This window comes from Scyliorhinus canicula, chromosome 6 (genome assembly GCF_902713615.1).
Source record: "Scyliorhinus canicula chromosome 6, sScyCan1.1, whole genome shotgun sequence".
Classification (NCBI taxonomy): domain Eukaryota; kingdom Metazoa; phylum Chordata; class Chondrichthyes; order Carcharhiniformes; family Scyliorhinidae; genus Scyliorhinus; species Scyliorhinus canicula.
In genome coordinates this window covers 31209106-31232451 of record NC_052151.1, presented here as the reverse complement: position 1 = coordinate 31232451, position 23346 = coordinate 31209106, and the positions used below count along the sequence as shown (strand labels likewise).

General features: G+C 43.4%; 1 protein-coding gene across 9 annotated transcripts in view; it reads left to right on the top strand.

Annotated features, from left to right (window-relative positions):
- The window catches only part of LOC119967070 (bcl-2-like protein 11), a 43618-nt gene that overhangs the window by 2406 nt on the left and 17866 nt on the right, over window positions 1-23346 (top strand). For 3 of the 9 annotated variants that reach the window (XR_005460908.1, XR_005460909.1, XM_038799117.1), the window contains exons 2-3: window positions 3190-3597; window positions 8641-8774. Coding sequence is in view for 7 of the 9 variants with exons in the window: in XM_038799117.1 (XP_038655045.1) it covers window positions 3190-3597; window positions 8641-8774 (542 nt within the window). In the remaining 2 variants the exon portion in view is untranslated. Of the gene's footprint in view, window positions 1-3189; window positions 3598-8640; window positions 8775-15374; window positions 16222-23346 lie in introns of those variants that run through there. The other 6 variants (XM_038799120.1, XM_038799118.1, XM_038799116.1 and 3 more) reach the window with 5 other exon arrangements.

Here is a 23346-nt window from a genome sequence, read left to right as displayed (position 1 = left end):
ACTTTGGCGAGAACAATGGGACTGTAGTAGGAAAAACGCCAGATCCACATCGAGTGTTCCTTCGCATCTCTTACTACCAGATTTCATCAGCATGAAAACACACCTCTCTCTGGGGAAGAGACTCCAGTTCGAGGTTTTATGATGACTTGTAGAAATAAAGCTTCTGCTGCAGTTTGCCCTCAGCCAGGAAAATGATCTGCAGCCTTTGATAGAAGGAAGATTAAACTGATGAGGTGCTATATTTTGTAGAGCCTTATTAAATTGGGAAAATAATGGAAATTAGCCAAAGCTGCAGTGCACAGACAAAGAGGGTACTATTCTGAAGATTTTGGGGCTATTTTATACCTATTGCCTCTGCCATGGCAGCTTTCACACTTTATTATTTTACGGGAAAGGCTTTTCCAAATTCCTTTGCAAATATGTGCAGGTGAACTGGGCAAATCTGAAGAATCATCAGTATCAAGGCAATATACAGTTGATGAAATACACGTTTATCTTAAACATGGACCTATTGTGAAATATAGTAGTTAGGGAGGTTATTCATGAAGGCCCACCTTTCAATCTTGCCCCTTGCCTGTGGTGTGGTGATCCTTGGGTTAAATCACCACCAGTCAGCTCTTCTCCCCCCCCCACCCCTCTCTGAAGGGAGGGCAGTTTATGGTACCTGGGACTGTGGCAACTTTACTGCACCTAGTTAGGCACACAATTGTTGTGAGAGCAAATTGTGACGGTAGCCTTCTCTGATACTGCTTGTGGAAAAGGTAACTCACCAGAAACAGACCGTCAGCACAATCAAATGCAAAAAGTCGGATGGACTACAGGTAGATTGCCGCAGTGCATGGGCATGCAGGATAGATAAACATTGCTGCAACTGTTTGAGGGTGAAATTATTTGTTTCTGCCCCCCCATAAGGTCTATTTTAGCGCATGCTCACTGCTTTCACATTTTGTCTCACGATATTTTACATTGGAAATAAGTTCAGTTCGGTGTTTTCTCTTCATTCCCTTCCCATTCAGAGGAGATTTACTAGGATGTTGCCTGGTATGGAGGGAAGGTCTTACGAGGAAAGGCTCAGGGACTTGAGGTTGTTTTCGTTAGAGAGGAGAAGGCTGAGAGGTGACTTAATAGAGACATGTAAGATAGTCAGAGGGTTAGATAGGGTGGACAGTGAGAGTCTTTTTCCTCGGATGGTGATGACCAACACAAGGGGACATAGCTTTAAATTGAGGGGTGATAGATATAGGACAGCTGTCAGAGGCAGTTTCTTTACTCAGAGAGTAGTAGGGGTGTGGAACGCCCTGCCTGCAACAGTAGTAGACTCGCCAACTTTAAGGGCATTTAAGTGGTCACTGGATAGACATATGGATGAAAATGGAATAGTGTAGGTCAGATAGGCTTCGGATGGTTTCACAGGTCGGCGCAACATCGAGGGCCGAAGGGCCCGTACTGCGCTGTAGTGTTCTATGTTCTATTATTACTGATGTGCTGGAATAGGTCTCCCCAGTCCTTGTGTAACCTCGTACGCGTAATAATTATTGATGTGTTAATCTTAACAATAAATGGAAACCTGCTATTCGACCAAAGGGTCATCTCATCTCCTGAGCCAGGGCAGGCTTTTCTTCCCAATAAAGGCAGTGAGGCATTCTGCCGTGTTTTCATGATCATCTTACTGACTAGATCTGGGGCCTCCTCGGTTTGCATCATTTAGTCCCATTGAGAAAACCTCTATCTTCTGAGCCACCGGGGGAAAAGGTACTACTTCAATAACTTGTAGAGTTTGTTATGAATATGTTTTTTCTGTGGTTTAGATCAAACATAAACTTTTGATTCTAGATTTTGCATATCTAGCATGAAGTATTAATAGCTAGTTGATAGTCTGAAGTTTTCAACCATTTATTCATCCAATCAAAAATAAAACTCAGCGTGGTTCCATAAAAGTGTTTAAGAATAACAAAATAACCATAAAATTATTTTAAAGACTTGATTATATAACCATAAAATGTGTTTTAAAATCATGAAGGGTTGAAATAGAGTAAATGAAGGAAAACATTGCAGTGGCAGAAGGGTCAATCACTGGACAGCACAGATTTAAGGTGACTGGGAAAGGAACCAGAGGTGACGCGAAGAAAAACCTTTTCTATGCAAAAAGTGGTTATGATTTGGAAACCGCTGGCCAACAGGGTGATGGGAGCAGTCTCATTGGTACCATTCAAAAGCGAATTAGATAAATGCAGGACAAAGCAACAGTTGTAGTGCTATGGAGGAGTGGAACTAATTAGGATTGCTCTTTGAAAGAGCTGACACTGACAACAATGGGCCAAATGTCCTCTTTCTGTGCCAGACTATTCTATGATTCTGTTCATACCCTAAGTGTTTAGCATGCCCACATTACCAGATTGCGAGTTCAGTTCGCTTCAATTCAGGCGGCCGCCTTTTGGAAGCTTCTGACGGCAAGATGTGGAAAAGGAAAAGCAATTTAATGGCAGTTCCCCAAAATTTGTTTTAATTTGATAAATCTTACAAACTGCCGCCTGAGGGATTCGTCAGAAGCTAGTCAACTTGGCAAGTGCGCAAAATTGACTTGGCGCCAGGATCAGCTTTGGCTGTAGTGGGGGAGCAGTTTTGACTACCTTCTTTCGGCACTTGTCCTGTCACATTTAATCCCAGCACGCAACCTGCTGCTTTTAATCCCTGTATGGAAAGTTAGCACAAGAAATGAAAACTGAGAAGGTATCCACCAAAACTGAATTTAAAACACTACAAGTGGCGACACGGTGGAGCAGCGGTTAGCACTGCTGCCTCACGGCATCAAGAACCCGGGTTGGATCCCGACCCCCGAGGTCACTGTCCGTGTGGAGTTTGCACATTCTCCCCATGTCTACATGGGTCTAACCCCCTCAACACAAAGATGTGCAGGATAGGGGGATTGGCCATGCTACATTGTCCCTTAATTGGAACAATGAAAAAAAAACGCTGTATAGGGCTTGTTTACCCGACAATTTGGAAAAGTTACGAATAAAGGTGGCGATCAAATTGGCCACCTTCATGACGAACAGGGTGATAATGAATTTAAAATTTGTACATGTATATTAGTTTTAAATACAACGTGAAGTGCCATTATTTCACGAAAAACATTTTTATTACAACACTTTTTTAAGACTCGAGATAAATGATATATTTTTTCTTTAGGGGAAAAATGCAACGACTTTGTGTTCCATAGGAGTGAAGGTGGATCCGACGGAACCAAACAGCATCCATATTCCAGACTTAACATCACACACATGTCAAGAGGTGAGCTTTCTGATCAAGGGGATTCCCCTACTAGCACAAGGTGCGAAAGTATCCAAGTGTCTCCAAGCTTCGTTACGACATGTCCACTCTTTAATATTAATTTCTTGCGTGGACTGCATTCCTCTGTTGCCCCGTCTTCGCGATCCAGCAGGTTATCCAGTGGATGCTATTCTCTTGACACAGACGGTGGACAGATGACTAAACCCACAAGCTGCGACAAGGCTACACAGACTCCAAGCCCAACCTGCCAAGCCATCTACCATGCGCAGAACGCCTTGGCACAAGCCCAACATTTACAGATTCGTGGTAAGAGTCTCCTTCTTTGGTGTCGACGCAGAGAGGCAGACAAATTCTGCTAATTGAGTTCAGAAAGTTAATGGATGTCAATGTTGTTTTTGCAACTTAGATTTATACTGTTGCTGTGGAGATGAAATCATTTCCAGCAGCAAGTATCTGAAGTAGACCAGTTTCTTATTTAATTCGGGCAGTTCGCTTGGGTTGTGTGTATGAAACTGAGGAACATTCTTTGATTATTTGAAAGTTTAAATGTCCCTTTATGCATATATTTTTTAAAATAAGCTGTTATGCTCCCTCAACACTTTTGAAAGACTATCTCAAAACTCCTCAGTTTGTACCAATGCTACAAGAACAGTAGTTACAAGTTTAGTGAAAACAAAAAATGATCCATGAGACATTATTTTCAAGGCAAAGTCCGCTGGAATAATGAATACCATATTCATGATAAGAGCAAAAAAAACTAGTTCACTCAAAAAAATTGTCCCTCATTCTGTATCAGTAATAGAGTTCAAGGAATAGATCACACATCTTTGTATCTAATTCCAGTAATCCACAACACTTAAATTCTACTATTTCCAAAGATGATCTCTAAACCAAATCTCCCAAGCTTGGTCTGTGTGTGAATTTGTAATCAAAACAATGTCCTTGAAAGGATCCAGGTGGAAAAAGCATGAAAAAAAACCCACAAAAACAGAACAGGTTATGACTTTGAGTCCTTTGAATGATTGTGTTACATGCTGACTGCTATGCATTTTATTATCCAACAGTGACTATCTTAACACTGAAGGGATCCAGGAAAAGATTGTAGTGTAGTCAAAATATGGGTGGGGACTATTTGTGTAAAGTAGACAAGGGCACCGTCTCATTCATCTGCTCTGCCTACACATTAGGCTGCTTTTGTTGGCCATTTGTGTACTGTTGTAGATGATTAGATTTGATCTGTTAATTCACATTCATAACTTTTCAGCTATAACTGTGGAATAAAGAATGCAGTATTTTCTTTGAACTAATTAGTTTGCAGTTGTAGAGCATTGGCATATAATAAATGAGCTAAAATGATTGAAGGCAGAAAAGAAAACATCTCCAGGTTTACTATATTTAGCAAATGTAAATGCCGCCTCAGTCCCAGAGGGCTGCTGTCCCCTTTGAGAGTTGACTGGTGATGACTTAACCTGAGGGTCACCACACCTCAGTCGAGGGGCAAAGTTGAGAAGGTGGGGCCTTCATGGGCCTTCATCCACTGGTGATGAAAAAGAAGCTGCAGTTGTCAGAATTTTCATTGCCCAGGTGAAGAGGAACCCAGCAATAGTAAACTAGGTATCCTGCACTAAGGGTCAATGCTGTTTGAAGGCTTTTGCCCCCACTAGTCCATAATGTTTCTGGTGTGTTTAAATTTGTTTTGTAACCGTGCATGTTTCAGATTATTGCCACAAGTCACCGTGGTCTCTCTAACCAGCAACCAAAAAAAAACTTTGTTTTAATGAAACTAAATGCAAAGGATTAATTATTTTTCCGTTGTATTCATTACTTTTTACTCCGCTTATTGCAAGAACCCTATAATGGGTCTTCTGGTTGTTCTTATATTTTTTTCTGCTAAAATTTATGGATGACATGTTATTAAGGGCCATTGTCACCCATTTAAAGTTCACCTTCAATAGCAGTCTTTTTTCTGTTTGGAACCCTGGAAATTTCATTAGAGGTCAGGTTTTACACAGGAAGTATCTGGATACTATGACAACTATTAATAATTGCAGGCAATTAGTGTTAATTCAAAACATAAGTGCTGTAAACATACACTGAAATGCCATGTTCCAAACCTTGATTGGAAAGCTGCAAACATTGCCAATTTGTTTTACTACAAGTTTTTACTTAAACCTTTTAGTCCTTTTAAATAAGTAAAGTTGCCATAGTCCGAGATAACCAAGGCTGCTTTCCTGTTTTGAGGGGGGAGCTGACTGGTGATGATTTAACCTGAGAGTCACCACACCTCAGGCGAGTTGCTTCATTAGGTGACATTGTCAGATAGATTGAAGAACACCAATTGCTGTGCCTTAAAGCACAAAAATGTTGGCAGTGTCTTCCTTGGTGAATCATTTTGCAGAAAATCCCCATCCTCTTTCAGCAGACTAACATTCATAAATATGTTATTTTCAAAAAAAATTGCAAGGGTGTTTTCACACGACTGGTGTTAATGTATTATTCGTAACCTTTTTATGAGTCTATTCCTCATCTCTTTCCTCACATTTCTGGCTGGTGAATTTTAGACTTCTGTGCAGCGCAGCATAACATCATGAATCAAATGGTGCGTGTATTTCTTTTTCACGTATTCATCTTTGAGTCGGGTTTCTTTTCAACCAAAAAAAAAATAGTTTTTCTACTTTAGTTCTTGGCCTCTTTGAAAACCCCAGATTAATTTCACTATTAACCACTTAACCACAGTATTAATTTCTTGAATTACTTTATAGTACAAAAATCAGCATGGACTGGAAATCTGTTTGCATTGTAAGTACCTGGATCCAAGTGATAAAACTTTTAACTCTCGTTTTGCTGGCTGCACATCCCAGTTTCGGCCAAATGCTTGCGTTAGCCCGGTTAACTCTGCTCCAATTTGACTGCCTTGCAGCTAACTCGGTAACCAGGTTTTTAAAAATTCTGTTCTGTTCACCTTCGTTTGAATCAGTCTCTGCGTCAATCTCATTTAAATAGGCTTTCTTGCCTAGGTCTGTCCAAACTGGCATCACTTTAAAGTGGCTTTCATATGAAATTTTTAAACCAAGAGCAGACTTTCGGCAGATTGATTGAAAAGATAACTTTCCTTTGCTTACTGAGGCTGTTTGTACCTCCGTAACATCTATATTGAGTCAACATCCACAACACAGCGAAGACTGAGCAACCATTATCAGTCATAGCTGATCACCACGGTGCAATTGGAGCACACACTGTCATGCAACAATGAGAGCAATCTTCTTTCATGGTGTTGTCTGTACAAAAGCTCGAACCATGTGCCAAAACTGTTCGCATCTTGTTTTTTTTTTCTTCGTCACTTCTATCCAGTGAGAAGGTTCCTTTATTCTAACTTTTTACACTGCAACCTGTGGGTTAATGCTCCATGCACTGTAACTAAAACAACACCGCTGTCGACACTTTGTTTGGTACTGCGGAGAGCAGCCTTTCTCCGTTTCATACAATAGATTGCAAATGTGCACTTGGAAGCTTCTACATGTTTTGAAAGCTGCAAAGCAAGTCCAGTAGCCAACACAGTGACCTCTACCCGCACAGTGTTTCTGCTTGATTTTCTTTTATGAGCATGTACCTAATTAATTGGTGTCACTTGCTTTTTTAGTTCATCATTACCAAAAAAAAAGGTGAAGCTTACTTATCAAGGAAAACTAAAAGCCTTCCAGAATTCTTAACTCTGCCTCTTTACTTGCCACAGGAATTAATATCAGATAACGCTAATCTCTGTCTGATGGTTTCATCTCAATGATCAGAATTTCCACTCAATCCCTTTTGTGTTATGTGCCTGTCTGCATGTTGGAATTACAGCAATATGAACTGCAGTCTGTTACTTTGGGAATTCGTAGCATTATTGTTAACACTGTTGGGCTTTCAACTCCTATTTCATTTCAGCTATTAGTACCACAGTCCCCACTACCCTACTAGCGACGTGAGACTAATATTCCACATCTTTTGAATGTGTTGAAACCTTAACAACTTGCATCTCTACAGCTCTTATAACAAAGTAAAACATTCCAAAGCACTGCATAGGAACACAAACCAAACAAAAACTCAAAAGCTTGAGCCAAAGAAGGTGCTGAGGGCAGTTGACTGAGGTAAAGGGGGCGAGGTCTTCAGGAGGATCCCGAAGGAAGCGAGAGGGAAGGAAAGTGTCCGAGACAGAATTCCAGAGTTCAGGGTCAGGTTAGCTGGAGATACAGCCATCAGTGGTGGGGGTGAATGAAGAGGAAGATGCACAAGAGACCAGAGTCAGGGGAGGGTCCAATAGTTAGAGGAGGGTACGAAGATGGGGAGTTGGTGAAGCCATCAAGCGATCTGAGGCATTGGCAAACTGGCAGTGTAGGTTGGCATGATGGGGACTTAATGTGGGTACAAAACCAGGGATTTACATGGTAGGCTGATATAGTGTCATGAAGTCCTCAACACAATCTTAATGCTTAAATGCAGGTGGTTTATTGTGGTTATGGTCTAAAACGCCGCATCCATAATGAAACAGTTTGTATCTTTCAGTGGGTGTTACATAATAATTAAGTTGCATGCTTAATTTCAATTGAGCAGAAATTGTCAATCTTGGGCAGTACACCAGGAGCTGTACAAACCCGACAATGGGTGCAGTAAGAGGGTGTTTCCCTGAAATTGAAGTCAGAGATGGAGATTGGGTCTGGTTTCTGCAGGTCCGTTCTCCGACATTGAAATTCTGTACCCAAATATGTTTTCTTTTAAAAAGAGAAAAAAAACACAATTTCTTGGGTTATAATTTGGTCCTTGTAGCCACAAGTGTATCTGTTGCTATCTTATATTTGGAAGTTGCAACCATAAAGGTCAGTAAAATATCGGTGTGTTGGACCGTGTGCTCTGATATTAGAAGGCCTTCGCCACTATCTTTTTACCTGGTGTTAATTTAAGACTGAGATGAGGAGGAATTTCCTCTCTGAGCTTTGTTAGTCTTTGGAATTCCTTTGCCGCAGAGAGCTGTGGGGGCAGAGTCCTTGTGTATATTTAAGGCTAAGATAGACAGGTGCTTGACCAATAAGAGAATCCAGGGTTCTGGGGAAAGGACAGGAAAGTGGACACGAGGCATGACGGATCAGCCGCGGTCCTGTTGATTGGCTGAGCAGACCCGAGGGGCCAAACGGCCTACTCCTGTTCCTATTTCTTATGGTTTTGTAACGCAACCTGGATGGGCAAGATTTTAGCTCAAGAAACTGCTGTGGGTTCACGTGCCTGTGATTGGGACCACGGTGCACATTGAATTGTCATATTTTTCCATATTTCTGAGCCCTTTCATTTTTAATCTTTAAATTATTTTTATAGAAAGGATCCAACCAAGCATTGGAATCCAAGAAAGCTCCCCGTCAGTGCCCATGGACGTGCGACCCGAGATATGGATTGGCCAAGAGCTGCGGAGAATTGGTGATGATTTCAATTCTCATTTCCAAACAGGAAGGGTAACTATTCAATCTTAAGACTTTTTTAAAAATGTGCTTTTGTACCCTGTTACAGTAATCTACAATATTAATGTGCTCTTGTACCCTGTTACAGTAATCCACAGTATAATGACCATGTGCCACCTTTAGGTCCAGCTTCATCAATAGTTTATAGAGATGCTGACTTTGAAAATGCTTAGACTAAGACTTGATTTTTTTTCCCGTCATAGATCTTGCCTAACCGCAGCTATTCTGGAGGGGCAGGTTCTGCAAACCTGTCCTCTCCTGAATCACTGTATGGTTTGCATTCTAGTACAATCTAGTTCAATCGTTCTTCATTCAGAAGCCTGAGTGGCGGCTGGCTAATTAACCTCCTGATCGCATTCTCACCTGACATTGCACACAAATCCACTTTCACCAGAAATTGCTGGATAGTGCCAAGCCATGAGAAGCATGTCCACTTCATTATCCTTTGAGTCTTGCATAAGCCATGGGGTGGGGTTGAGGGGTTGTTCTCTGAGGAAAGTCCTAATGAAGTTGCAGATCATACAGTAATACAGGAACATTCAAATAAGAAAAGTGACAAACATGAAAATGTGTTTTAATGCGGCATGTCAACAGCATAACCAGAGTGTATTCGAAGAGGACACGATTACAAAGCACAGCAGCTCAGCATCAGAGATGTAACGAGTTCTATTCTTCCTGGCAATGTCTAATGCTGGTCTATGATGTAATTACCTTATCAAAAGCATCTGACATACTTGGCAAGATCTCTGACCTAACCGGCATGTTAATGCCTTTTTTGTTTAACCAAAACCACAATAATCATAACTGGTCCTCACCATAGGGTGAAGACAGATGGTACAATTTAGTACTGCATTGTACGCATTGTAGCTGTACTGTGGAAGGAACTGGGTGATTTCTATGCGAATGAATTTTATAAAGTCGAGTTTTCATTCTAGTGCTGTGATTTGGATCATAATTCCCCCTTGAAGATGTTGGCTCTCAAAAAAAAGCAACAGTAGCACTATGTAAAGGATAGTTTTTCCCCCCACTCTCTCTCTTTCCCATCAATACCATGGGCAGGATTCTCCGACCCCCCCCCGCCAGGTTGGAGAATAGGCGGGGGGCGGCGTGATTCCCACTCCTGCCGTCCGCCAAATTCTCCAGCACCGGAGATTCGGCGGGGACGGGAATCGTGCCGCGCAGGTCGGCGGCCGCTCGCTGTGGCCCACCCCCGGTGATTCTCCCGCCCGCGATGCGCCGAAGTCCCGCCCGTTCTTTGCCAGTCCCGCTGGGATTAGACTAGGTCCCTTACTGGCAGGACCTGGTGGTGCGGGCGGGGTCCTTGGGGGGGGGGGGGGGGGGGGTACGGGCCAATCTGACCCCGGGGGGGTGCCCCCACAGAGGCCTGGCACGCGGTCGAGGCCCACCGATCCGCAGGCGGGCCTGTGCCATGCAGGCACTCTTCCTAAGCGTCGGCTGTATCAGCCTCCGCGATGGCCGACGCATAGGTGAACCCCCTGCGCATGCGCGAGGATGATGTCAGCAGCCGCTGACGCGCACCCACATGTGCGGACTTGCGCCATCCGCTGGAGTCCCTTCGGCCCCGGCTGGCGTGGCGCCACAGGCCTTCCATGCCAGCTGGTGGGGTGCAAACCACTCTGGCACTGGCCTAGCCTCCGCACCTTTGGGGCGGGCCAACGCCGGAGTGGTTCACGTCACCGCCGGTACGGGAGAATCCCGCCCCATATTTCTCCCATCTGAATTTGACTTCTTGATAGTGAGCTACAGCTCTGGGGGCTCGGCTGTTCAACTGTAGAGGCATCTTGTACAGGCCAAAGCCTGTTCTCACTTGCTGCCTACAAAGGTGAACTTTTCAGCAAGGGTCACTGGAAAGTATTTAGGGATGGGATGGAAACATTTTTTTCTCCTATTTGTATTCTGGGGACAGATGCAGTGTCATTTTGCTGTCCAACAGGACTGATCAGGGAACTAAACATGAGATCATCCTTGTCTGCATCACTTAACACGGTGCCTTGAACAATCAGGACATTTTGGAAGTAACCTTTTGATAGGGTGTTCCAGTAATTTATTAAGCTAATATGTGAGTTCATATAATTTTTAAATGTAATTCCATTAACTGCAGGCACTGTAGAACATAGTGCAGATCAAGGCCATTCAGGCCATTGAGTCTGCACCGACCCATTTAAGCCCCCCCCCCACCCACTATCCCCGTAACCCAATAACCCCTCCTAGCCTTTTTGGTCACTAAGGGCAATTTATCATGGCCAATCCACCTAACCTGCACATCTTTGGACTGTGGGAGGAAACCCGCGCAGACACGGGGAGAACGTGCAAACTCCGCACAGACAGTACATAGCACATTAAACTGATTCGGTTGATTTGCTATTCATAACTGTTCAAAGTTTCTGTGATAGTCTGTTGATTCTTTGTCATAGCATCAACAGGTTTAAGTATACAGATAGTGGGTGCCAGAGTTATTTTGAAATACACTCATCTTTTCACGACCACTTTTTGTATTTAATTTTTTTTTCTAAATTGAGACTGGCTCTTATCAGTGTCTCAGCTGGTCGAAGCAGTGGTTTGGGAGCCCCACAAAACTTGCAAGCTTGTCGGCTCAAATCTGGAACTGGGCTGGGCTGGATTCTCCCAATAGGGTGGCTACAGTTGGGCTCAGTGGGTTCGGCAAGGGTGTCTGCCCCAGCCATTATCCAGCCGCAATGACTAGAAGCATATTTGGACGTCAGTTCGAGTTTGGGCCCGAGAGCCATCCTATCCCATAGTGCATCATGCTACACATTATGATAATGCCCAGCACATATACATCATTGAAATATGCTTATATACCAAATAATTAAACAGCAAACCAGACATACTAATAAGAAAGTAGCTACTCAAATGAGAAGTGCAGGAGGGCATGCCGGGACCAGCACCAGGCATGCCCAAGAATGAAGTGTCAACCAGCCAAAGCTACAATACAGGGCTACTTGCATGCCAAACAGCAGCAGCAGAATGCGATTGAGCTAAACGATCCCGCATATAATGGATCAAATCTGAGCTCTTGCAGAGTTTGCCACATCCGGTTGTGAAGAAAACAACTCAGTGGAGGAGGGACCTCCACAAGTCTCTCCACCCTCCACGATGGGGGAGCCCAGCACATCAGTGCAAAAGACGAGACCGAATCATTTGCCCAGCAAGGCACTCTGTGTCAAGGGCAATTAGGAATGGGCAACACATCCTGGCCTCGTCACGAACGCCAACATTGCGTGAGCGAATTAAAAAAAAAAGTCTTCAGCCACAAATGCCGGGTGGGTGATCCATCTGAGCCTACTCCTGAGGTCCCCAACATTACAGATGGTCAGTCTTCAGCCAATTCTATTCACTCCACCTGATATTAAGAAACAGCCAAAGGCACTAGATACTGCAAAGACTTTGGGCCCTGACAACATACTGGCAGTAGTGCTGAATACTAGTGTTCCAGAAATATCTGTGGCCCTCGTCAAGCTTCCAGTGCAGTTAGAATACTGGCATCCACCCAGCGATATGGAAAATTGCTCAGGTATGCACCACCCCCAACCATCAATTGACTATGGGTCATCAGCAAAGTGATGGAAGGGGTCACTGACCGTGCAATCAAGTGGCACTTACACTGCAATAGCCTGCATACTGTTGTCCAGTTTGGGTTCCACCAGGGCCACTCCTCAGCTCCTGCTGTCAATACAGCCTTGATCCGGGCAGCACGGTGGCGCAGTGGGTTAGACCTGTTGCCTCACGGCGCCGAGGTCCCAGGTTCGATTCCGGCTCTGGGTCACTGTCCGTGTGGAGTTTGCACATTCTCCCCGTGTTTGCACGGGTTTCACCCCCACAACCCAAAGATGTGCAGGGTAGGTGGATTGGCCATGCTAAATTGCCCCTTATTTGGAAAAAAATTAATTGGATACACTAAATAAAAATAAAAAATACAGCCTTGATCCAAACATGGAGAAAAGAGCTCAACTCCAGAGATGAGGTTGACATTAAGGCAGTATTTTAACAAAAATTGGGATGTGGGTGTCACTAGCTGGGCCAGAATATATTGCCAATCCCTAGTTTCTCTGCAGAAAGTGCTGGTGAGCTTCCTTCTTGAACCGTTGCAGTCCCTGAGGTGTAGATGGACACTTAGTGCTGTTAGGGAGGGAATTACAGAATTTTGACCCAGTGACGGTGAAGGAACGGTGATGAATTTCCAAGTCGGGGTGGTGAGTTTGACCGGGTGTAGCACGAAGGCGTCCTAGCAAAACGGGAGTCAATAGGAATCGGAGCGAAAACTCTCCGCTGTTTGGATTCATACCTAGCACAAAGGAAGATTGTTGTGGTTTTGCAAGTCAATCATCGGGCATCGCTGCAGGAATACCTCAGGGCGATGGCCTCACCCAGCCCTCTTCAGCTGCATCATTAGTGACATTCCCAAATCACAAGGTGCTTGTTGAATGTTGCCCATTGTCCGCAACTCTTCCGTCCATGTCCAAAATGCAACAAGTCCTGGCAATAAACTGGCTTGGGCTGATAAGTGGTAAGTAACATACAAGTGCCAAGCAATGACCATCTCAAATAAAAGAGTATCCAACCATCTTCCCTTGACATTCAATGGCATTTCCATCACTGAATTCTCTCGCTATCAACATCAGGAACACTCCCCTCCTGACTCACCAAAACTTCTGATGGAATACTGTTATAGAATGTTATTATTCTGCATTTTATTTCATTCCATTGCTGATGACATCAGTAAGTGCTGTGACGTCGTTAGTAGTTGTTGTTACCTGTGTATTTCATTTTTAACTGTCAGTTGTAATTCTATCTATTACTGTTATTTTGATGTTTAGCTAACTACTCCCGTTTTTAAATCCACACTCTCTTTTAAACATTGTCACTTTTACTAGTAAAGAAGATTAACTTTGAGATGAACGCATTACGATTACCTTTTTGTGGTCAAGTTACCACATCTTTTTGGCGACGCGAATTTAAAAAAATTAAGAGTTTCAGCACGTTCACCAAGTTTTGCTAAATTTGGCAAACAAGGTAGCTATGTTTTGGTCCATCAGTGAGTTTGAGAACGAGAACTGGACGGAATATGTGGAGAGGTTGAAACACTTGGCAAATGGAATTGCACTCAAGACTAGAGAGCGCTCAATTCTCCTGAGTGTGTGTCGGACGAAGACTTACAAGCTCATGAGAAACACCACGGAAACCAGGGGACGTTTCATTTGCGGATTTAGTTACATTCATTCAGAATCACCACAATCCTAGACCCTCTGTAATTGTACAACGTTTCAAATTCCATCTTTTAGAAGACTGGGCAGTCTGTAACTAACTTTGTTGCTGAATTGTGTCAGCTTTCTGGACATTGTAGGTTTCGGGCAGTTTTGGAAGATATGTTTCAGGACAGGCTAGTTTGTGACATTAAGGAGAAGGAGGACAGCATTTTCTGGGAGAAGCCACACTTGGTTTTACGAAGGCCCCAGAAATTTCTCAGCGTGCAAATGGCTGCCAATAATGCAAAAGATATTCAGAGGACCAGTGGTGGCACGTAGGCAGGTGCACTGCGTCAAGTAGAAAAAGGGGCTGCAAGTAAAAAGGTGAAGCAGTGGAGTATTTTAGATGTGGGGTGGTCACACTATGCGAATCATTGTAAGTTTATGGACGCTGTTTGTCATGTGCAACAAGAAGGGGCATTTATTGAAGAATTGCCGGGGTGCGGAGAAAGTTGAAGGCTGAGCAGAGAACCTCAAATGCAAGGAAGCCTCATTCGACTGCTAGGAAATTTCAGACCAGGCAGAGGAACACTATTATGAAATGTTTAATATGGGTGAGGGACGTGCAGAGCCTATTTACATTGCAGTGGAGGTCTATGGACAGAAAATCAGAGTGGAGGTGGACACGGGAGCTACTGCATCGGTAATTCATGAGGAGACCTCCAGGAAGATTGGGGGCTCTAAGCAAGCATCAGCCCTTTCTCTGGGAGGAATCAACCTTCAGACGCAAACTGGCAGGACTATACCATTGCTTGGAGTGTTAGAGGTAGACATTGCATGCAAGAGCACGGCCCCTGGTAGGATGTGGCTGGATCAGGAAAATTCAGTTGAACTGGGGTGAGATGGAGCACACAAAATTGTCAGAGGACGTCATTCAAAAATATCCTGAGGTTTTCAAAGATGAACTGGGTACATTGCGGGGAACTACAGTTAATTTGTTTGTAGATCTTCAGGTTATCCACTTATTCAAACCAAGGAAAGTGCCCTGCCCATGAAAAGCCAAGTGGAGGAGACGTTGGCCACCAGTGTTATCCGTGGCTCACAGCATGATTGCAAAGCTCCTGAAGGCTGATGTATAATTAAGGCATCAGTTTCATTGTATTTCTGTCTTTAAGGGGATTAAAATTTAAGGAGGCAGAAGTGTTATAGCATATTATGGTTATGCATCATATTTAAATCCATTGCTGATGTTTAGCAGTCGTTAGTGCTAATTCTATTCTGTTACTGCTATTTCAATGTTTAGCCAACTGCTCCTGTTTTTGAGTCCATACTGTATTTTAAACTTCATTACTTTTATATGTTAAAGATTAGCTTTAAGATGAATGTGTTTCGACTACCTTTTTTGTGGTCAAGTTACCACAGATACGCTCTCAAAATGCACACAACCATCCAGGACAAAGCAGTCCACTTGACTGAGTTCCTACCTACCGCCTTACTGACACACAGTGGCAACAGAATGGATAATGATCTACTGCAGCAACTCCGCAAGACTCAACAGCACCTTCCAAACCCACGGCCACTACCACCGAGAAGGACACTGGCAGCAGATGCATGGGAACGCCACCGCCTGCAAATTCCCCTCAAAGCCACTCACCACGCTGATGTGGAAATATATTGTCGTTTCTTCACTGTTGCTGGGTCGAAATCCTGGAACTCCCTCCCTAACAGCACTGTGGATGTACAAACTTCTCGAGGGCAATGAGGGATGGGCTATAAATACTCGCCTGTCCAGCGATGCCCACATGAAGGACCCCCAAAAAAGCTGTGAATCAAGGGCACTTGATCCTGAAAGAAATAACTTCTTTCAAATGCACTGTTTTGGAAATTATATATCATAATCGCAAAGCAGCATGAATTAGTTATTCCATACTGACATAAAATTGGATATTCTATTTTTATTCCCGAATAATGTGTTTATGCTGTGTTCAATATGATACATTTCTGTGAAGTGATGTTCTTTCCCCGAATAAGTTTTTATATTGGTTAACCACATTGGTTGTCCAGCTGTTGTCACTTTACAATTTTATTGTAACATTTCTGCATTTGCAACCTGTTGTACTTGATGGGGTGGCACAGTGGTTAGCACTGCTGCCTCACAGCACCTGGGACCCGAGTTTGTTTCGGGTGACTGTGTGTATGGAGTATGCTCGTTCTCCCCGTGTCTGCGTGGGTTTCCTCCGGGTGCTCCAGTTTCCTCCCACAGTCCAAAGATGTTCAGGTTAGACGGGTTGGCCATGCTAAATTGTCCCTTAGTGTCCAAAAGTTAGGTGTGGCTGTGGGAGGGGGGTATGAGATTGGGCCTGGGTGGGGTGCTCTGTCGCAGGGTTAGTGCAGACTCGATGGGCCAAATGGCCTCATTCTGCACAGTGACACATTCTATGACACTGACTGAGCTGCTTGCCGAGAGAGCCTTTAAACCCTGGGGCAACTTGAACAGGCAGCAGGTCTGAAAATGTGGGCATTTGATTGGATGATTTGGATTTGCATAGCCAATTGTCTGACGAGCTATTTTCATCGCAAAGAGAAGTATTGTGTTAATTCAAGATGTTGCAGGGTGTATGGATATTGTGCTTCAGTTCCACTGGAGGGGATATGGAGCCAGTATTACTGATAGGGAGCTTGAATAAGATCAGGTATAATTAAGTGGCACAGTAGGGTGAAAAATGTAGGGTGAAAAGTGCTTTTAAAAAAAAGTCAACAGAAGTGCACAGAATCAACTTGTAAATGTCTTACTTCTTTTGTATTGCTGTACCCATTAAGAATGTACTGCTTGATATTATTCTGTATCATTACAGGGAATACATAGTCGTTACTAATGACACACAATAAGAGCCATTTTATGTTTTCATAATCCTTTCCTCCCATAGATCAGGGTCAGTACTGGCTACAAACATGGGTATGCCTCTCGTACACCTGTATAGTAGCATCTAGCAAAGAAATATGGAGTCCCTTACCAACGCTCCTATCTGAATTTGCTGCATTAATGGTGGAGAAAGTAGTCTAGGTGAGGTGTTAATTGTATGTAATGTACTTACTCAATTACTAGTTGAGAGAGAAGATACTAGGGAGCAAAAATTACATTCCAGGGAGGGAATGCCAGGCATCATTGGCTCTTATTAGTGCACCTCGATATTTGCATTTACACAGTGTCAATCATATCAAGTCAAAACCTCTTCAAAAGCACTTCACACAATGATTTGGCTTTGAACTGCACTATTTCAGTGCAGGTATCAACAGACACTCCGAGAAGCCTACATTTGGTGGGACTAAATGAGAAAATCTTGGGTGGAATACCAGAAAAAGCCCGTTGCTCGACAAAGTGCAACATCTAAAGGACAACATATCTGACAGTGCAGTGTTTCCTTAGTTCTGTTTTGGAACATCAGCCTAGACTATGTGCTGAAGCAAAAACCTTCTAACCCATTGCAGGGAACGCTAGCAACCTGTTGAAACAAGTTGTTTGTTGATTAGCGCTCTTCTCTAACAATGGCTGGACAGCAGTCTGTAGGGTTGGACAGCTCCTGCATGCCAAACCTCAGGAAAATTAAAAAAACGTGCTGCTGCGCGCGCGGGGGGGGGGGGGGGGGGGGGGGGGGGAATTGTATTTTTACTGACGTTTGTCACACATTAAACCATATTTGCATCCAAGAGGGTGGAACGTTTTGACAGGGGAAAAGCTATAAACAGATTGCTCTATTACTGCATATGAGATCACGTTCTATTTAATTCCGTTATACCACAAGCACAAAAGAAAATCATAAAGATTCTATCTTGCTGATATTGTTTCACATCTGTGGGACAGCTGCTGTGTTGCTGAGCTTTCAATTAAAACTTGAGCCTCTCTAGGATTTATTTGCTTCAGTTTTCCTAAGCATCTTGTAAAGCAGTGGAAAGGTAGTCTGCTTTCCCTTCACATCACAGGACTGTATACACAGGGTCACTACTTTACAGTCAGTGAAATATTGTTTTTATTGCTTGGGAACTTCAGATTTTTGCCATCGCATTTTGCTCTACTGGTGACCTTGGCTATCCTCTATAAGGAGGCTACTATTATTCAGAACCTCGTTAACTGAGTCAGCCAAATTCTGTTTGCATTACACCGAATTCCACTATTTGTGGACTTCTTGAACACCATTACACCTGATCCGTGTTTTTGTGGACCAGTGCTAAAATGGCGGCAGACGAGGTCTCCTCGGCTCAGGCGTTCATTCTCTGGCGCCGGCATATTTAAATTAACCTAATTGCTCACTTAAATATGTTAATTTGGATCTCGCCCTGATTGCGATGTCACGCGAGGTCTCTGTAAATCTCGCGAGGTGTTTCGAGCGTTGTGAATCTCGCGAGGGGCCTCCCGCGAGATATGACGGCGTCACCGAGTCAGACGTAACAAGGCCATTTATTTGCGCTCTATATTTTGAGGAATATGTTGCATAGTTTTAGGCCTTTGGGAATAAGGAATCACCGTTGTAAACATCAAGCACATTCTCTTTCTCTTGGTACTTACAGCAGCATACATAGGCCACTTTTCATCACCAAAACCATAGATCCCAGTGGAGCGTAAAATTTCCTTTAATCTTTCAGTCACTGCAAAACAAATACGGGCTAGTTAATCACTACTTGGGCTTTGATCGCTGTCACCTCTGCCCTACATCCTCAAGCAGACTCCCTGGATATTACTACCTTTTCAGTCCTGCAGACTCCTTGTCAGTTAATTTTAAGGGAATTGAAATTTCAAAACAAACATGTTTACAAGTAAACATCCTTTAATTTTATTGATGTTCCCCCTCCTCGATCATTCTAATTCATCTTTTGGGTTACCCTACACCCCACACTATGTTCTGGTTGGGTGGATGTTGACAGCGGAGATGATGACAATATGTTTGCAAACTGTTTTCCGATTTCCAGGGGATGTGTAGAAGAAACAGTGCTGGCCCGGCTCGGTTTATCAACCCTTCCATTCCCCTGTGGGTAAGCTGGTGACGCTCCCAATCATGACCCGTCATTTTGCATATCCTAAGCCTTTGCTCCCACTTAAGCAATCATCTTAATTTCGGAAAGCATCTGACCGTAGACTCTGTGTTCGGAAATAAATATTCCTATTGTCTAGCATTAGAAGAAGCAAGGATTATTATTTTTTTTAGTGTGAAATTACAACAGAAAATGCTGGAAAAACACAATGGGTTTGACAGCACCTGGGTTCCAAATAAGAATCGCATTGAGATGTCAGTTCTGTTCCTCTCTCCAAAAATGCTGCCAGACCCACTGAGTTTTTTTTCAGCATTTAAAAAAAATTTCAGATGTCCAGCATCCACAGCATTTTGCTTTTATCTTTAAAATGGGTCAGTGAATGCCAAATTACACACACCATAGGGAGTACACAGTAACTCAGTGAACTATGTTAATGAAGGATGAATATACTGAGAGGAGTAGACAAAGTGATAGATCTTGGTGTGCAAGTACACAGGCCCCTAAAGAAAGAAGTTCAAGCCGACAAGGTTGTAAAGAAAGCATATGGAATGCTCTCCTTCATTGGCAGAGGTATAGAATATAAGAGTAAGGACATAATGTTGGAATTTGTCAAACACTTGTGAGGTCACAACTGGAGTATTGTGTGCAATTCTGGTCACCACATTACAAGAAGGACGTAATTGCTCTGGAGAGAGTGCAGAGAAGGTTTACAAGAATGTTGCCAGGGCTAGAAAAGTGTAGCAATGAAGTTGGGGTTATTTTTGTTGGAACAAAGAGGGCTGAGGGGTGACTTAATTGAGGTGTACAAAATTGAGAGGAAGAGATAGAGTGGACAGGATATAATATTTTTCCTTGGCGGAGAATTCTAGAACCAGGGGACGTAGATTCAAAATAAGTGGCAAAAGGTGTAGAGGGGACATGAGGAAGAACTGTTTTATGCAAAGAATAGCGGGACTCTGGAATTTGCTGTGCAAGATGGTGGTGGAGGCAGAGAGCCTGAACTCTTTTTTTAAGACGTTCCTGGATCTGTACCTTAAGTGCTGTGTAAGCTACAGGGCTCTGGAGCGGCTGCAGGAAGGTGGAATTAGAAAGGGCACCTGGGTGTCCTCAGACTGGCATAGACAAGATGGGCCAAATGGCTTCCTTCTGTGTTGTAACTTTTGTACGGTTCTATTGCGACTGCATTTAAACAGAAAATAAAACTGCAATTACTAGCCTGTATATTTGTACCTCGTCCAAGCTTTGGATGTTTGCAAGCGAACTGCTTCTGTGATCCAGAGAGCAGTGCAGCGACACAGTGGTTAGCACTGCTGCCTCACAGCTCCAGGGTCCCAAGTTCAATTCCAGCCTCGGGTCACTGTCTGTGTGGAGTTTGCACTTTCTCCCCGTGTCTGCGGGGCTTTCCTCCCACAGTCCAAAGATGTGCAAGTTAGGCGGATTGGCCATGCTAAATTGACCCTCCGTGTCCAAAAGATTAGGTGGAGGTACTGGGATGGGGTGGGGGTGCTCTTTCCAAGGGTTGGTGCAGACCCGCTGGCCTCCTTCTACACTGCAAATTCTATGATTTACTACCGCGTTTTAGTTGCAAAGCGTTAAAAAATAATAATTTTCCAGTTTCTCGTGCTTCTTTTGCATTGTCCCCACTGGGCATGCCTCCTTTCACCCTGTGGTTCTTCTCTATCTACATTCTGAATAAGCAAACACTTTGATTTGCAGAACTTGAAAGGATGCCTGATATTATTCTTCTACAACCCCAAGCAACAGAGTATGGGTCGGCAATAGAAACTAATAACTTGAATGTGAACTTGGAGAGAATAAAGCTCGTTCCCCATGATGGTTCAGTGGGGCAATGCACTGATTGACCAGGAAACCAGGAAGATCCCAAGTTAGATCTCTGGTCAGTGCCAATTTAGCTAGTCTCAGCCAGGGCAGAGATAGTGGCACCACAATGGGATCCGTAGTCTAGACAGGAGGGAAATGAATCAGCTGGGGCTTCTGCACGTCGGGTAATTGGAGGGATCTGGAGTAACACTGGGTTTACACCCTATATCCTTTTATTCTCTATTGAAGTCAGTGGGCAGGGTGTGAAATAGTTTTTAACCAATCCCATGGAATTCCTGCCTGGTGAATGACGTTAAAATGACCCAATTAAATAATGTCTCGGCTTCTACAAGGAAAATCCTACTTGGATGTGATACCAGAAGGTTTCTCTTCTCCCCCCACCCCCCAAATAACTCAACACTCCACAAGGAATCCAGCATGTGGGCTCACCAAAATGATTGCATAAATAACAAGAGGTTTCTAATGTCAACAGGCGGCACTCGCTGACGGCCAAGCACAGGAAGAAAATGGTTCTCTATATAACTTTTTATGCTGTTATTGTTCGAGTGCAGGGAAGAAAGTGCACTCTTTAAGGAAGGGGGCCAAAAACAGCAGCCAATTCAGATTGGATACAGCCAGCGACATGTGCAGACAAGTGCGTTAATGTACTGCTCCACTGAATAGATGCGTTTCGGCTTTCCAAAGGATTCCCCCTGTTGAGCATCTAAAGTTAATGGGGAAGTCCTTCCTCCATAAATCACAAAGGGTGTTTGGAGAGTGTAACCACAGGTTCAATAGGCTGAAGTTAGCCTGCCAAGCCTTTAGATCAGGGAAGGATTGTGTGTGGAGAGGATAAGTTTTCAAAATGATAAATGATTGAAGGAAACTAGCTCTTAAAGAAAATATATAGTGCACTCCAGATCTAACCACATCTTAAATTACATATCTGGGCTCAAGGAGTTGTGAATGCCTTTGGCATAAAGATAAGGTTTCTTCAAAAAAAAAAATGGATTTTGGGGGAAGAGAATAACTGTATTACCACAATAATCTTGACCATGAATCATTTCTACTCTTAGCCCCTGAGATAGCCCATGAGTGTGTGAACCTTGATGCAGGCCAAGCAAAGAAAGACCCAGAGCGGGAAAGCCTGGAAACTTCAGCTTAGTCTTGGAATACCTGTAACAAAGTTTTGTAAACCCAAGTCCAGTTAAACCATACTTGCCTTCCTCCTCAGACCCGTTTGAAGGTGGAGCTGCCAACATTTTTCTCAATGACTTTGAAAGGCTGAGCTCAAACATATTGGTCATTTGTGTTTTAATATATGATGTATACGTGTGCAGCAGATTTGGATTTTGAAATGTCTTTAAAAAGCACTTGGAAATTCCCTTCATAAATGGGCGGCAGGGTAGCACAGCGGTTAGCACAGTTGCTTCACAGCTCCAGGGTCCCAGATTTGATTCCCGGCTTGGGTGACTGTGTGGATTCTACGCGTTCTCCCCGTGTCTGTGTGGGTTTCCGGTTTCCTCCCACAGTCCAAAGATGTGCAGGTTAGTTGGATCAGCTATGCTAAATTGCCCTTGGTGTCCAAAAAGGTTGGGTGGGGTTACTGGGTTATGGGGATATAGTGATGGTATGGCCTTGGGGAGGGTGCTCTTTCCAAGGGCTGATGCAGACTCGATGGGCTGAAAGGCCTCCTTCTGCACTGTAAATTCTATGGTTGCATATTTCATACAACCTTTTAACAGGCAAACACATCAACAAGCACTTCCATCAGCTTTGTCAAATAATATATCTTTAAAAAATGCATAGCGCCACCACGGCTAATTCTTGAAGATTTATTTAGCCGTAGCACTTTTATGTACTTTAGCATTCAGTTGCTGGGTACTCCAGAAACTGAACTTTCAACGTTCCACTCTGTATCTTTCAGGACCGATATCCAGTTATAATGATCTTCCTTTGTAACCTGGCAATTATGAGATAGATATTATCTAGTGCCAGTTACAAACCTTAATCCCGTGGCATGTATATGTACTGTGCTTAAAATAAAACACACTTTTTTGTTTCAATTTGGTCTTGAGTGAAGATCCCATTTTCAAATTAGGATTTATATTTGGAGATGTTTTAAAATCTGAAGCTGTGCTATGTTTACTTCCTCTTCCAAACATTTTATTTTTGGTAAATTTTGGTGACCTTTGGACGACAGCTAAATGTAATATTTTACGACATTGGTTTCCAGAGTCCCTCCGATCAGCATCCGTTGAGCCCTCGTTTGGCGTGTGATGCAGGCAGAAACATTGAGTGAGGCCAGGAGTAGAAAATGAGGGGGAGGATTGGACAGGCATATATATCAGAATTGGAAAAGATCAAAGTCAGCCAGGAGAAGCGGTTCAAAATTGTTGGTAATGTAAGGGGGTTAGAGGGTGAATATATGAAAAGTTAATATACCGTGCCAACTCAAAGTCAGATTCATGATTCCCTGCTGATTATTA